This window comes from Xiphophorus maculatus, chromosome 2 (assembly GCF_002775205.1).
Source record: "Xiphophorus maculatus strain JP 163 A chromosome 2, X_maculatus-5.0-male, whole genome shotgun sequence".
NCBI classification, from domain to species: domain Eukaryota; kingdom Metazoa; phylum Chordata; class Actinopteri; order Cyprinodontiformes; family Poeciliidae; genus Xiphophorus; species Xiphophorus maculatus.
In genome coordinates, this window is record NC_036444.1 from 28,580,170 (window position 1) to 28,597,044 (window position 16,875).

Below are 16,875 nucleotides of genomic sequence, written 5' to 3' on the forward strand. Positions count from 1 at the left end.
ATTTTTTTTTTATTAGGTACCTCGATGACGTGTCTTTGCATCATTTAATCAACGCACTCTGTTCCCTCTCTCTGGAGGCCATGGAAATGGCTTATGGAAATAATAAGGCAAGAAAAGTTTTCCAACTCGCCAATATTTTCTGTTTTTGAGTTTGCACTGGTTAAAATACAAACTCACATCTGCATTGCCTCACGTCTGATATTGTCACACGTCTTGTTCTCTCCGTTGTTCAGGAGCCGTCTCTGTTCGCCGTCGCTAAGCTGCTGGAGACGGGCCTCGTCAACATGGACCGCATTGAGATCCTGTGGAGACCCCTGACAGGACACCTGTTAGAGGTAACCTTTACCCGCGTTAAACCCGCTCGCTAATGACTGTTAAAAATAGGTCAAGACGCTTAGTGGGAAACAGTTGTTGGAAACATTTCATTATAAACCTGTGCAATAGATGTAGTACAGCAGGAATGTATTTCCCCCTACAAATATACCAGCTGAAACAAAATTATCTTATGGTACGTTTGCACAAAAAGTGATTCTGCAACAACAAAATCTAAAAGCTCTATTAATTTTTACTTTAAATGCCCTATGTTCACGTTGACAGACTGGAAGGCTGCTAGAACTTGTATGCAGGAGTTTGTGATATATATCAGTACCAACATGGATATCGGTCGATTTTAGTCATTTTTTTGTACCTGGGCAGATATTAATAACCAATGTTTCTGCCTTCTTGTTGACATCAGTGTACGTGTTTGAGGTAATTTAGAGGTTGTTTTTGTGTGGCTGTGTGATAATGAGTCAGTGCAGAATTGTTGACTTTTTAGCAACGTCAGCAGTATGGTGGGTTTTTATTTTTTTCTTCTATTTTTTATTTATAGAAATGTACCTTTAATATACATGAGGCATAAAATAACTGCTACATAAATATCGGATATTGGTATTGGCCCAAATTTTCAGATCCCTACTTGTATATCAATAAATTGTACATTTTGTCAAATATTTTCAAACAAATGTAAACCCATAATACCGTTTATGTTTTGCTCTGCGAAGCAATGCAGGATGTACTCATTGATTTTTTTCCACACTATGTCACGGTAAAACCACGACCTTTAATGACCTCTGTTGAGATTTTATGTTAAAGACCAGCACAAAGTTCCTGTGAAGTGGAACAAAGGTGACATGTGGTTTTAAAATAGTTTTTTGTTTTTATTTTGAAGCAACCTTTTTGTGAATTTTGTGGAGAAAACACAGTTAACATAAACATCAAGTTCCAATAAACTACATTAAAGTTTATAGTTGTACCGTGACAAAATATGCAATGGCTCAGAGGTGTTGAGTAACATTTCTACATTTGGACATCTGTCTCAGAGTTTTGAAAGGTTTCTTTACATCTTCCTTATCTCCCCCTCTCTTTTGCACACGTTTGTTTTGCAGAAGGTAAGCTCAGATTTTTTTGAAACACTTCTTTTTCTCGTTTATTTTTCTCCCCTCATGTCTCTCTCTTCCTCTACTTCTCTCTCTCTCTCGCTGTCCAACATAAACATGTTGGATCCGAGACGGCGCTGAATGTCAGAATGTGTCCGCAGTTTGTTTGCAGTGTTGATCTGATTCATCACACAGCACGAATCTACATCTGCACCTTCAAAGTCTGCCTCCCTTAAATCTTTCCCTGTGCGCTTATTCAAATTCCTTCATAGTTTGAAGAAACTATGTTAAGATTCATACATTTACCATGTTTTTTTTTTTTATTTTCCAAATGCAGAATGTGATTAAAATGTTGAGCTTTTATGTGGACACAAAATGATACACATGGATCATCTGGATTCTAAATTTGTCATTTCATTTTTAAAACAAAAATGTCTGCCTGTTTACAATTACAAAGGTAGATCCAGCAGTGTGTTTGTTCTGCTACTCATCCAGGCCTCTCCATGTGTATCCACACTCCCAACGTTGCCTCGTCTGTAACAACCTAGTTTGCAGCCGCAGGTTGATATTTTATGCGAATGGTGTGTTCGTGTCTCTTGTAGGTCTGCCAGCACCCAAACTCCAGAATGAGAGAGTGGGGGGCTGAGGCCCTGACGGCGCTAATTAAAGCCGGGCTCTCCTATAAACACGACCCTCCGCTAGCCCAAAATCAGGTAGGGTTGATCACACACTCAAAAAAAACGCTCTTTTTTTTTCCCCCTTCTTTTTAAGTTTTTATACTAAATAATGTCAAACTTTGTGGAGAAACAAATAAAAATAAAAAAAACCCAACAACACAATTTTCCTAGACTGTACTAATGCACTTTTTTCTGCTTCTGTCCTTCAAATTGGCTGTTTGTGATGCTGACATTTAGAAAGTCTCCGCTGTCACATAGTAACCATGACGAGCACGCCGTGTCTGCCAATTGCGAGTGAACGAGATAAGAAATGTCACCCTCATCTTGTGCTGTGAGACTTGGTGACCTTTACCTCGCTGAAGCAGATACAGGCGGTACTATTAAAGCAGGACAGAACAACTGTGCAAAAGAATAGAGCTGTAAAACACATAGAGAAACATATTAATATTAATAGTCGATGTGCGTGGGTGCATTTCGCCATCATAGCTATATATTGTAGTTATATTTTAGGCTGATTCTGTAAGACATATCTGCCCATTTTTGTGGATTTTTCATAATTTGTGGGGGTTTTGTACATTTATTCTGCAAACTTAATATGTCAAAACTCCTTAGTGTCTGTAATTAATGATATTTTGACAAAAAATGAGCAAGATTTTCAATCGAAAAACTTTTCTTGCTGCAAAGTTATTGAAAAAACATATGAACTGAACAACAAAGATTTTTATTTTTTTAATCTATTATTTTCATTAGTTTGGTGCAAAGAGCTGTGTAGCTATGTAGCTTTCCAGTGTTCAGGAACCTCTGCTCATTCATGTAACTTCTGGCAGACCTCTGTCACATTCCTCAGGCAGGCCCTTCAAATGTATTCATTACTTTGAATACAAGTACCCGATCCTCAACATTATTATTTGCTTCATAATCTTCTAATACTTGTATATTTTATTTCAAGGGGACATGGGAAAATCATTTTGTGGCATTTCTATGACCGCACCTGTTGGCTTTTAAATTGCAGATTTGCAAATCAAATACCATTTTTTTATGTGCAAGGCTGCAACTAACAATTATCATAGTAATTGATTATTCTACAGATTGTTTTGACGATTAATCGAATAAGAAAAATTTGCACATTCTGCAGATCTCCTGTATAACCTATAAAGTATTCCCCTTAATATGTTGTTTTTGCCAGTAAATGGCTTTTTTGAGTCTTTATGTCCAATTTATAGATTAATCGATTAATAAATGAGTTAATCGTTTCAGCCCTAGTCGTGTTCTTCCTCTTCCCAAAGCGGCTGCAGCTGTTGCTGCTGAACCCCCTGAAGGAGCTGTCCAACGTGTTACACGCCGACATTCGGCAGAAACAGCTGGAGTGCGTCCTTCAGATATTGCAGAGTCAGGGCGACAGCCTGGGCCCCGGCTGGCCCCTCGTGTTGGGCGTCATCGGAGCTATCCGCAACGATCAAGGGTAAGAGCAACAGACACGGCGGTGGCGGTCGGCTGCTGGTGTTTTACTGAGACGAACCTTTGATTCCTGTTTTTTTTTCAGCGAATCGTTGATTCGAACAGCCTTCCAGTGCCTGCAGTTGGTGGTGACCGACTTCCTCCCCACGATGCCTTGCACGTGCCTCCAGATTGTGGTGGATGTGGCCGGCAGCTTCGGCCTTCAGAACCAGGAGCTCAACATCAGCCTTACTTCCATCGGCCTGCTGGTGAACTTTCACTCATCATTTCCCACAGCCACGTTCAGTGAACGATGCACTTCCTCGCGTCATGACGAGGAGATAAATCCCCCTTTTTGTCCTCCATTCCATTTTCATCCACAGTGGAACATTTCCGACTACTTCTTCCAAAGAGGGGAGGCCATCACCCAGGAGCTGGAGAGAGAGGAGGAGGCACTGCAGAAGCAGGCGCTGGAGATGGGCGAGACCCTGAACAGGCCGTTCCACCCCGCTCCTCCCTTCGACTGCCTGTGGTTGTGTTTGTACGCCAAACTGGGCGAGCTGTGCGTCGACCCGCGGCCCGCTGTACGCAAAAGCGCAGGCCAGACGTTGTTCTCCACCATCGCCGCCCACGGGACCCTGCTGCAGCAGCCGACGTGGCACATCGTGGTCTGGAAGGTAACATGCAGCAAGGTTCCCCCCGTGTATTATAAGCCTGGCGGGCCACCAGGCTTTATGTATCCCCCGCCAGGCTAAGCGGTGTGTGTTTTTGTTTTTATCAACAACAAAAAAAAAAGCTCTGCACAGAGATCAGAGCAACTCGTCCCCTGAAGCTCGGGCAACCAAAGCAGTCTTTGTGGCGCTTATTAAAAACTCAATAGACACGAAATGAAAGAACTACCAACGCCTCATAAATTAAATCTCCCGTTTGTCCCTCTACATCCAGCTGCCGAGATGCACTGTGCAGCGGGTCTAGCTCATCATGCAGAGCCGGTCCAATGTTGAATGAGGCCTTGATCAGAATTTGATCCCTCTTGCTGCAAACATCAGCACCACTAACAGCATTTCACCATGGATTTAGTAAAATCTGGGAGAGGGGCCCTAGTTTAATTGACCGAGCAGTCAAATGTAATTGTAGTTTACTAAGATGCATTAATGAACAGCTAAAACCCAAAGATTAAACTGAAACCATCAGATTGTTGCTACTGTAACAAAACAATCTAACTTATGAAGATTGTTCTTTGAACTTTTACGGATAGACTTGCCAGCTCATTAAAATCTTAAATTTAAATGTTAAGCAATTTAAAATCGTTTAAGTTATTGATGCTGAAACCATTAAATCAAATTTAGCAGCATTGACATTCTCTTAGTTCATTTATACCTTGACGAAGTATCTGATCTTAAATTTGAAGCAAACAGATGCATTTTTTTTCCTTTGATTGCCTCTTCTTTAGCATCTTTCTTTGGTATTTTAGGTTTTGTTCCAGCTACTGGACTGTGTGAGGACGTCATCCACCACAGCGGACAAGGAGAAGATCGAGTCTGGGGGCGGGAACATCCTCATCCACCACTCTCGTGACACTGCCGAAAAGCAGTGGGCAGAGACGTGGGTGCTGACGCTAGCCGGGGTGGCTCGCATTTTCAACACGAGGCGGTATCTCCTCCAGCAACTAGGTGAGCCTGCAACAGATGCTATGCGTTTCGCAAAAGCCTCATATGAAAGTATTGGTGATCTTCAGAAGTGTCTTGATACAACTTTTTCACTTCTGATACGATACCGATATTGAAGCTTTGCTTGTCGACCGATACCAATATTGACCCGATACGATATGAACACAGATCAGACATTTTATATTACTTATCTTGTAGTGTGGAACATGCTTCTATCAGAGATTTGAGATGCAGGCCGATATAATCCGATACACTTTTTTTATAGCTGATATCAGATCGGGACACCCCTAGTAATTACAGCCATTTCCTGTTGGTTCTGATCGTCTCGTCGTGTTTCTGCAGGGGATTTCTTTGAGGCCTGGGAGGTTCTGTTGAACCACATCCAGTCGGCCGCCCTTAGTAAAAACAACGAGGTCTCGCTAGCAGCTCTCAAGAGCTTCCAAGAAATCCTGCAGATCGTCACGCCGGTCAAAGACTCGGACAAAGCAGGGGACGCGCTCGCCGCCATGGGCGTGCCCCCGGTCCTGATCGACCCGCTCTCCGCCTCCGGCCCCGGCAGACCCCTGGTGCGCTCAGACTCGCTGGTCGAGCGGCTGACGAGGTACAACGGCGCTGAGCTGCAGGCGCCGCCGCCAGGGGAGGAGTCCGCGCTGGAGGACTCGACGCTGTGGTGGTCCGCGTGGAACACATGGTACCGAGCGGGAACGGAGAGCACGAGGCCCCCCAGCGGCCCGGCCGAGAAGCTGGCCTTCATCCCGAGCCAGCCCTTCCTCACGGCACTGATCCAGATTTTCCCGGCGCTCTACCAGCACATCAAAGCTAACTTCAGCATGGACGATCTGAAGAAGCTGGGAGTAATCCTCCACGGCGCCGTATCTGTGCCTATAAGCAGCGACGCCTCACCCTTTATCCTGCCTTCCTACACTGAGGCCACGCTCACTAGCCTGCAGGAAGCCGTGCTTACCGCTCTGGATGTCCTGCAGAAGGTAGGGCGGCACGCAGCTGGGACGCTGCGGAATATCATGATGAAGGGGATAATTGTGTGAAATCTGAATTTTCTTGAATTTTTTCTGTTCATTCATGAAAAAGTCCCTGCCACACTTTGCATCTCTGCTGCTAAACCTCAGTGGTGGAGAATATGGATTTCTAATTTTATCACGATATTTTGTGGTGCTATTATGAAAACACTAGAGATTGTGATTTTAAAAAAAACTACTTATTACATATTTTGTAGATAATTATGGTTGTGACCGCAGGCATAGCATTCATAGTGCTACAAACACAAGTATAATTCTTGAAAATTATTCCGATTTACAGAGGCACTTACTTTAAAATGTCTGATTTATAAATACTGCACTCAATAAGTGCATTAAATCATAACATTAATGCTTTTGTGGAACAAACGGTGGAGAAAATAGTAAAAATAACATTTCCAATTTTACTGTCATTTTTTTTTTTTTTTTTACCTACCATCAAGAACTGAAATTTATAATGATAAATCAAAATTCTTATAAGAAATGTTTCACGATAAATGATAAGATAAATGCCCACCCCATACTAAACATGTACATCTGGTTTGGACATGTAGGGAATTCAACGTGTATCAAAAACACTAAAAATACTCGGAGCATGCGGAATTTGTAAATAAAATGTATAATTTTGCTTATTTATGTTGTACATTTATGTCTACATGGAAAAAGATAACTCAATTGGGAGCCATGGCCCCCCCTGTACCCCCAATTGTGGTCGCCACTGGGGTCAACCATGTTGTTTTTGTTTGGACATCCAATCAACGTTTCAATGATTTTGGGGGTGTTTAATTGAATTAGAGGGGCAATATAAGCTGTGTAGTTGTGTTTTTTTTGGGGGGGGGGGAGTGTTTCAAATTGGCTATACAATTATTGATCATATCAGTAAATATCAGTTATCAACTATAACAGCAATTGGATAGTGATATTGGCTGAAAATGTTCCCATCAGTACATCCCTAGATGAATCCAAGCAGGCCTTTGTTACGGCAATATTGTAAATTGTGCAACCCTAATTATGGATTATTATATGATTATTATTATGTTTTGCCTCACATATCAAGGATAAAAAAATAAACTGTTAAAAGGTCTCGGAGTCAACAAAGTAATGCTAGAAATGGTTTCAGCAGGACAGGTTTTCAGAGCCGCTTCGGGGGAAGATTGTTTGTTTGCATCATCTAATATGCAGTCCTGCGGTGAATGTCAGCGGTGTTTGTTCCTCTCTTCCCTCCCTGCTGCAGGCCATCTGTGTGGGCCCTGAGAACCTGCAGGTCATGTACCCGGCCATCTTTGAGCAGCTGCTACTTTTCGTGGAGTTTTCCTGCAAGCCTCCTCAGTACGGCCGGGTGGAAACCAAACACGTGGCCAACGCTAAATACAACCAGGTACGACCTCCGACTCACCATGCCACCTCCACACAGTTGTTCTGGATTTTTTGTTTTTGTTACATCAAAGGAGGCTGACTATAATCCAACCTCCTATACAATCAAACTATTCCTCACATGCTTATGGAGTATTTTTTAGAAGCTGTAAGCTATTTCTTTCTGGAAAATTTAGGTTCCCAATCCCCCCAAAAAATAAATAAAATCTTTTGCTCGCGCAAATAAGAGAAGTTTAAAAGCTAGGTCTACACCTTGGGATGTTTAATTGATGGATGGCTGATTGGAAACATTTAGCAGATGGCTTCACGTTGGCCCCAGAAAGATATGCTATGACGTCATCATTTTTCATATATGTGAGTGTTACATTTTTTTTAAATCCAACAATGCACAAATACTCCATTCACACCACATGTGAATGGAACCAGAGAGTTTAATTACATGCAGAAAACCATAAAAAAGCTTCTATTTTTTTGTGCCTCCCCAAAACGTGGGGCTCTGGGCTACTGCCAGTTTCTAAATTCTAATCCAGATTGGATTTAATTCGGATGTTGATGAAAGATGTTCATCAACTCTAACTCTACAGTCAACCTTATGTTCTGCAAAAGTATTCACGTCACCATTATCTTTTCGACATTTTGTCCTACTAAGATCAAATCCTGCATGGATTCTATGTGATTAAGTAACACAAAGCAGTGCATAAAGTGGTTTTCACATTTACACACACACACACACACACACACACACACACACACACACACACACACACACACAGACAAGCAAGCAGGCAGAGCTGCAATGAATGGTTTAGATTCTAGTTGTCAAACTGAGGCTAAATCTGGCCTGTTATTTAAATATATTTGGCCCACTGGTTTAATAAGAAGTTCTACCAGCCAGCCAGCAGACGGCAGAAGCGCTGCTAATACTACAAATCCCAGAATGCTCTGCTGGTGCCACAGATTTGACTTTTGATTCCATTTGTGTGTAAAGTATCAAACTTTGTTTGCTCCAGCAAACTCAAGGACTTTTTTTGGGTTTTTTTTTTATGTTTACACTTTTGACAGTTATGGTTATATCTGAATAGAAGGGTAAACTTCTACATGTACAGTGAGATCGTCCGTACCCATAGACATGAATACGTAGACGCCTCATAGAGCGGGTCGGCCCGTTGCTGTGATACGGCACAGCGTCCGCCATATTGAATGTGGCCTCTGTTCCAGTAAGCTAATACAAGGAAATGGACCGAACTTCAGGAAGTGCCGTTCTACAAAGTATTTAAAGTTAATACCTGTCATTGACACATTTTCTCACACACACCAATATATTTGGTAATCAAATAAATGACTAAAGACAGAGTTTCTAACTTTTGATGTGATTATTTAATTGTTTTGGGGGATTTCTGAATAAAGAGCACAATGTTTTTATTTGATAGAAATGATCCTGATCATTTTTATATTGACACTAATGAACAGACACACACTTTTACAGTGTTTTATTAAAGAACATTTACATGATTCCATAATTTAATGTACATTTAACATTTCAAGACGAGAAAAAAATTTAATTTTCTTGTATTTATTTTTTATATATTATTTATAAATGACTGATTTATTAAAGTCATTGTCAAACATTAAACTACATATTTTTCTTACTTTTTTCCAGAAAAGAAATTACTTATTACAATATTATGTCAACTCTGTTATTGACAGGAAAGAGTGAAAATAATTCCAACAGAGTAAATTATTTTTATTTCATTACATACGCTGTATTAATACACTAATATTTCAGATTGAGATATTTAAAAATACACAAAAAGTGAAAGAATAAAACACATTTATTTATTATACTGGGAACACTGGCCACAGGCAGGGCCTCAGTCTGCTGGTCACACTGGGAGAGCCCCAATGAGTTCTGAGACGTCCTGCTACACAGGCTAAAGCCAAGGATAAAAGAAATTAACCAAAAGTGTAATAGAAAATAGACATGTTTTCCCTTCACATTCAGAAACAAGACATTTTCAGCATGTTGGGGCTCTGACTCGTAGCATCTTTATAGCATAGCTCAATACTGGCATTGTGAAGCTGAGCTGTGAAACAGAGACTGAAGAACAGCAGCTCCAGCTCTGGTCCTGACTGACCTTTCCTCACAAAATCCTCTGGTCTTTAATGCACCTCCCCTCTAACGGCGGTTTCTCATCAGCTCTCTCATTAGAAAACAGTATGAAAACGTTAGCTACGCTAACAATCAGTGGTTACTTTGGGCCATTTTAGCTTCATAGGAAATATTTCTTGATTGTTTAGAAGCTACTTTCTGGCTGCAAAGTCAAGTAATTCTGCTTTTTTCATCCTTACCTGTGAAAGGTAATGCCAATGAATCCAGTTTGTATTGTAAAACTGTTGAAACAAGTCCGCACAGCACAGGGTTGTGTGATGCCTGGTGCTTAATGTTATTTATTTTGACCCTTAGATATAAATTAAGGGTTTCAAACAAAAATACACAAAGTCTATACTGAAATATTTTGGTCTCTCACATAAAATTCCAACTAAATAACTTTGATGGTTTTGGTTGTAAAGCACCAAAGTTTTGAAAAGACGTTGGGCGTTATTTGTGATTCCTCACACTTTTATCTGATTGGCTCCAATATCCCTGACTTATTCTGCCCCCACCGGAAAAACAAACAGAACAAAATCATTACAGTTAATTATTTTTAAAGTCAACTCCTCTGCTTCAAAGCAGCCGGTTAATTTCAGTCTTTTTCTCATTATGTTTCTTGGACCCGCTCACCGCGGATAACCAATTTTAGATCCAGCTGTTTGCACCGGTGAGTTTCTTTATCTGCCTCTAGCCCCGCCCCCCCACCCTCCTTCACCCCGCCCCTCCCTCATCTATAGTGGCACTAAGCTGATCGGTGATGAACTCCCCTCTGCGGCAGACGAGGAATCGGGCCGCACGGTGTTTTCTCTCGTGTCTCATCTGCGTCTCACACACACTCCATGCTGCCCTCCCCCTCCACCTCCTCCACCCCTCTCTGCCTGTCACTAACTGGTGGTTGCACCTCTGTGTGCACCATACGTGTGGAGTTCATTTTTCAGTTGACTTTGTGATTTTTGGTGATCCTTTTTTTTTTTTTTTTTTTACACAAGTGTGGCTCTCTTTGTTTCTTAAAGGCACACTTTGATGATTTGACTCTAACATCGTGGGGCAAAACTAATAGCAGCGGTAAAGTTTCCTCCTTCCTGCTTAAAGTGTGCCTTTAAATCACGCTTTCAGTGTTGCCAGATTTTGAAGAGGGAATGTTCTCTTTCTGATTTTAGATTTTCAGGTTAATGTAAAATGGGTTTTTTTTTTTGTTTTTTTGCCTCCACAGGCAGAGTGGGTTGCCTTAAACTACGTGCCCTTTGCTGAGCGCTCCTTGGAGGTGGTGGTGGACCTTTACCATAAAACGGCGTGCCACAAAGCTGTCATCAACGAGAAGGTTCAGCAGAATATCATCAAGGTATTTAAAATCCATAGAGAGTTTTACAAGTTCTGATTTCTCACGGGAACGATAGCAGAGCCGTTTTCATCATGTTTGCCTATGCTATTTAGCTTTGTAGTGTACCTTTCTTTTAAGATTATTATGCAGAATATTGTCAATAAGGAGGACATTTAGTTTTGTACCAGATCTGATGCTGTTAAGTCGTCTTTGCTCGTGATTCTTTCTAGTTTTACGTTTGTCATTTTTGTGGGATTACAGTAACTTGCCAGTTTGTACAGACATAAAGTTTCAAAAAGAACTGATTTGTTATCAAGACACACATTCCACACAAAGTCTGCAAGCAGAATCGGGACTTTAATGTTGAAGTATCCAACCTTTGAAAAGTGGCTAGTTGTTTTCTCTGTTCTGTTTTGCAAAGATAAAGATACATTTTTCTCTTCAGAACTCGCTGTTGTTCTGCTGCAAACCAAAGAAATAAATTAAAGTTTAAACTAGTTCTCCAATGTTTCAGAGTAACACTATCTGAAGAACATTTTTCTTCCTTAACTGAAGCTAATTTTAATGAAAGGGGGTGAAAAAAGGAAAGAAAAACAAAATGACACGTTTTAAAATTATTTTCAACATGTTTTTTGTTTGTAAATCAAAATAAGGAAACAGTCCAGATACACTTTGCTAAGACAATGAAAAGTTGGTAGCTCCATTGTCCTTTGCTTACTCAAAAATAAAATCAGTAATGTCTTGTAAGAACCCTAAAAGTCATTTGTGCATAACTTATTTTTCCACAGGCAGTTTCATCCATTGCCATTTTGTCTGTCATTTTCTTAGAGTATGGTGGTTTAATGAAGTCACTAAGTCTGTTTTTTTTTCTCGTCCTCTTTGTTGATTTTGCAGAAATATGTTGCATGCAAAACTAAACATGGATGAGTAAATAAATAGATAAATGGTCCTTGTTTTCACATCCTACATGCTTTTGAGAGGCTAATCGGCTGCTCCCAGTTGTAAAAAACAGATAAAAATACCTTGTTGCCACGGCTGTGCATCATAATCAACTATCTGCAATTAAAAACGTAAGAGCAAAAATCCTGCCAGTTGCACAGCATCCAAAACCCAGAGAAACCAGCATCCATAAAAGCAACAAAAAAACAGACAAACATCAAAACAAACTCAGCAGATCTACACTAAAATTTCCACGGATAAGGAAGTTTTATACATTTCCTTATAATCGTTCTTCAGATAATGTTCATCAGATGACAATAAAGTTGAATTCTATTCTATTAAAATTGCCTCTTTTTTTCTTTTCTCATTTTGAAGACTTTAAGAATGCCGCTGGGTTTGAAGTACGCCTGTCCTTCGGAGAGCACCTGGAAGCTCGCCGTGTCGTCTCTGCTCAAGGTGCTGTCCATCGGGTTGCCTGTTGCGCGCCAGCAAGCCTCGTCTGGGAAGTTCGACACCATGTGGCCGGAGTTGGCCAACGCCTTTGAAGACTTTCTTTTCACCAAAAGGTACGTTTTCCCCCAAACCTCGTCGACACGTGCGGCCGGTTTCAGAACGCTCTCGTGGGGCGCTAACTGTTTCTGGTTTTTTTCTTCAGCTCCCCCCCTGATAATCTGTCCATTCAGGAGTTTCAGCAGAACGAGTCGATCGATGTTGAGGTATTTTGTCCGTTCGAGTGTTCAGTGACGTGTCTCAGAAACGTTTTCGTTTCTTCTTTTTTTTTTGCCCCCATCCCCTTATATTATGATGGTCTCCTTCCTTTCAGGTGGTCCAGTTGATCAGCACAGAGATTTTACCATTTGCCAATTTCATCCCCAAAGACTTTGTTGGTCAGATCATGACTATGCTCAATAAGGGTTCCATTCACTCCCAAGCTCCCTCGTTCACAGGTAAAATGAAGGCTGTTTTCACACCTGGTTGTCTGGTAGACTCGGTTCGTTTGGGGACCAAAATTGCAACATTTATTACATTTTGAGCTGGTGTGATTCGCTTTCACGCTGCACTGTGTAAAATGAACCAAGCACTTTCAAAAACCTGGGGCATCAAGAGGTACTGAAGGAAACGACACAAAAACCTAAACTATGTAAACAACAATGGAGTGGTGTCGAATTTTAGCTGGTGTAGCATCTCTCTTTTGTTTTTTTTAAAAGACCACGAGGCATTTCTCCCACTAGCGCTAACCTTACGTATTGGATTGGTTGTATTTACCCAGAATGCCCTGCACTATAGTCCACTTTCTGCTTTTGGTTTCCGGTCTGCTAGGTGTTCAGATATGCAATCGAACCACACCAGAGTTCCTGGAATCAAACCAAGACCTAGCTTTTTATGTGGACTAGCGTTTGCTGTTTTAGCCTGCATCAGAGTTTGATCGCGCGTTCACACCTCCCCAAACAAACCGGACTTTCTAGACAAACGAACTAGAGTTGAGTGAAAGTGGCTGAAGTGTCGCAAAAGGATAGCGGTCGGCTTAACTCTGTAGATACTAATGTGGTTTTTCTTTCCGCAGAGGCTGAGATAGACGTGCGGATGCGGGAAGAGTTTTCGAAGGTGTGCTTCGAGACGCTGCTCCAGTTTTCCTTCAGCAACAAGGTGTCCACCCCTCAGGAGGGCTACATCTCTCGCATGGCGCTCTCCGTGCTCCTCAAGAGGGCCCAGGACGTCCTCCGACGCTACGTGGAGGACGAGCGGCTGAGCGGACGCTGTCCGTTACCGAGGTATGTCCGTACGCTTTGTCAAAGCCGCCACATTTCCATCGACCATAAAATTGCGCAAATCAGAGGTACAAAAATAAATGTGCTTAATGGAGACGCGCCCATTTTAAAGAAAACGTTTTTTGTTAAACATTTCCCGCTAGAATGAGATGGTTTTTTGGATGTGTTGAAATTTGGCAAAACTGCAATTACAACTCGTGGAAAAGACAAAGATGCCAGGAAGTGGTAAAGGATGTTAGTGCAGCATGTTTTTAATGACTTAACGATTGGAGAATTGGAAAAATTCTGTTTCTCATTTAATACTCACTGCAATTGCGAAATTGTTGGAATGTCGACAAAGTTTTGCAACATTTGTAGTGGAAATACAGCCAATCACAAACTCGGGGTATTTTATTTGGATTTATCAACTAGACCAACTGTAACTTTTTCCACACTCATGAAAACGGCATCAACAAAATATCATAAATTTACTTTGCTGTATCCATCCATCCATCCATCCATCCATCCATCCATCCATCCATCCATCCATCCATCCATTTTCTTCCGCTTTATCCGGGGTCGGATCGCGGGGGTAGCAGCTGTATTACTAATTTTTTTCCCCTCTTTCTTCTGATTTTCAGGCAGCAAGTGACGGAGATTATCTTCGTTTTGAAAGCTATAAGCACTTTGATGGACTCGCTTAAAAAGACTCAGCCAGAAAACGGTATGTTCCTCACCGTGCCTGAGTAAATCCCTCCACTTTCTGCTTATTAATCCTTTTTCTTCTTTTTCCCTTCATGCAGTGGATGGCAACACGTGGGCTCAGGTGATCGCTCTGTATCCCACGCTAGTAGAGTGCATTACCTGCTCTTCGTCCGAGGTGAGCGCAGCCCTGAAGGAGGCCCTGGGGCCCTTTAAAGACTTTATGCAGCCACCCGTCTCCAAAGTCCAGAATGGAGAGTCCTGACCGGACTTACACTCCCTGTTTTTATAATAATGACGAAATCTTGAATCTGGATTCTTATCCCGGGGTGCTTCACAAGTGCTTGGACATGAACTCCATTTACGACGACGCGAAGCAGCCCCCCCACAGAGAAGGCCGGACGACTCCAGACTTAATATGCATCATTGTGTGCTTTTCATATGAGCTAATGACACTTAAACCCCTCCGCCTCCATTCACCTTCAGGCTGGCAACAGCTGCCTGTCGACTACAAAAATAAAGGAGAAAGTTGCAGTGTTGCTCTTGGGTTTGGTTTGTTTTATTCTTTGATGTACAGCGATTATGTTCTTAAGAAAGTCAGAAACTGATCGTACAAATGAAAAACCCAGATTTAATTTCCTTTTCACCATTTCCAGCAATGAAGTTCTTTCAACATTTTATGCAAATAAAAAGAAAAAAAAAATCCCTAAATCTTTTAACATTCCATGTCACCTTCAGCCAGCCGTCTGAAAAGGGATGTACATGACTGTGTAAAATAAACGGGACGTTTCTCCAATCAGCTGTCTGCTTCATTACAAGTCATGCTCAGGGAAACAGTTCATCTGTTTGCTACACATTTCTTCTATATATAAATAAATACTAATGTTGCATATATACATTTTTTGGGGGTGGTGGGGTGCGAATACTTAATGGAAGTGCGAATACTTTTAATTTAGGGCTACAAATATTTTGGGGTGTGAATACTTTTTGTTTATGGTTGTGGGTACTTTTCAGTTGGTGGTTTGAATACTTTTTTTTTCCCCAGGATACGAATACTTTTCACACAGAGGGAGTCAATGGGTTCGCAAAATAGCAAGTTTACAAAAAATGAATAAGTCACTATTTCTACTATGTGTGCAGCTGGATTGAAGATGTCACAATAAGCACAAGAGTCAAACTCCTCTGCGGAGATTCATATGCCAGGCGAGCACATTTTCAAACAAATTTACATGTTTTTGGTCTTTTTTTTGTGTGTAAATTTTCACACACACAAAAAAAATTCTGAAATCCATGGCTTGTTTTCATATTAAACTCTACCATTTTGATTAAAAATGCGCAAGTAAAAGGACGTAAATCCAACGTAAATTAAAGCCGCAGCTCAGCGCCGCTCCGGCGTCATAACGACCGCGGCCACAGTTCCCGCACCAGTCAGCCAAGCGGTGCATGTGTGATTTGGAGACAATCGTATGCGTATGGCGAGGGACTGCAATTCGCCATATGGCCACGCCACATGGTTCAGCCAGCATTGACAGCGTTAATCATTGTCATTTTATGTCACTTGGCACAGGATTAAACCCATATGAATCATAGAGTAAAAGTAAGACATACAGTAGAAAAAAACAGGTGACTTCCTGTTGGAGGGGGGCGGGGCTAAGGTGATGTCATCAACTGACCATGACAATGTGATCGGGGCTGGTCTGTAGAGAGACATAGGAAGTCTGATGCAGCTGTGATCTTGCAATCCAAAATGGCCGACTTCCTGTTGGGTTGAGAGCATAGCTCCAAGAAATTTTTTGTAGTTGACAAGATACACGTGTGTACCAAGATTCATAATTGTAGGTTAAAGCATGGCTTGGGGCTGATCATTTAAAATATTCTAGAGAGAGCTGTAGAGGAAATGAGGCCACGCCCACCAAATTTTGTTATGGATTCCTGTCGGCAGATGGGTAAGGATGCATCCTAGAGAGTTTGGAGCAGCTCGGCCCGAAACTGTGGAAGTCAGAACCAAACGTATGGCAACGGCGTTACAGGTCACTTTGTCACGCCCACCTGCTATGTCAAAGCCGGTCGGGGTTGGAATCCTCAACACACCAACATGTCTTCTGTCTCTGGACACAGTTTCATGTTGATTAGGTCAAAGGGCTAAGATAGCGACGGTTCACAGTAAAACATGACACTTCTTGTTCTCAGGGGGCGTGGCCTAAGTGATGTCATCATTTGACCATAGGGTATTGTAGGACACCCGATGACGATCAATCACTGAAAGTTTGGTGCCTCTAAGTTTTTGTGCAGGAGATATAACAGTTTCGTGTTTTATGGCGAGTAGGCAAACTTTGACCCCTGGCAACGCCCTTCGACATGCATGAAAACTCACCGTTTTGATAACTTTTAATTGGCCATGCC

The 16,875-nt window shown here is 41.6% G+C and overlaps 1 protein-coding gene across 4 annotated transcripts in view; it reads left to right on the forward strand.

The window, feature by feature from the left end:
• Window positions 1-15,268, forward strand: part of mon2 (MON2 homolog, regulator of endosome-to-Golgi trafficking) — a 41,953-nt gene extending 26,685 nt beyond the window's left edge. Inside the window, exons 19-36 of one of the 4 annotated variants that reach the window (XM_023349457.1) lie at window positions 17-107; window positions 234-335; window positions 1,428-1,430; window positions 2,021-2,131; window positions 3,382-3,557; window positions 3,639-3,801; window positions 3,916-4,209; window positions 5,007-5,205; window positions 5,545-6,188; window positions 7,471-7,614; window positions 10,412-10,429; window positions 10,976-11,104; window positions 12,398-12,588; window positions 12,678-12,738; window positions 12,846-12,969; window positions 13,587-13,794; window positions 14,412-14,494; window positions 14,574-15,268. In XM_023349457.1, the coding sequence (XP_023205225.1) occupies window positions 17-107; window positions 234-335; window positions 1,428-1,430; window positions 2,021-2,131; window positions 3,382-3,557; window positions 3,639-3,801; window positions 3,916-4,209; window positions 5,007-5,205; window positions 5,545-6,188; window positions 7,471-7,614; window positions 10,412-10,429; window positions 10,976-11,104; window positions 12,398-12,588; window positions 12,678-12,738; window positions 12,846-12,969; window positions 13,587-13,794; window positions 14,412-14,494; window positions 14,574-14,737 (2,905 nt within the window). In that variant the 3' untranslated portion in view covers window positions 14,738-15,268. The remainder of the gene's footprint in view (window positions 1-16; window positions 108-233; window positions 336-1,427; window positions 1,431-2,020; window positions 2,132-3,381; window positions 3,558-3,638; window positions 3,802-3,915; window positions 4,210-5,006; window positions 5,206-5,544; window positions 6,189-7,470; window positions 7,615-10,411; window positions 10,430-10,975; window positions 11,105-12,397; window positions 12,589-12,677; window positions 12,739-12,845; window positions 12,970-13,586; window positions 13,795-14,411; window positions 14,495-14,573) is intronic. The other 3 variants (XM_023349461.1, XM_023349467.1, XM_023349475.1) reach the window with 3 other exon arrangements.
• Window positions 15,269-16,875: the final 1,607 nt, after the last annotated feature.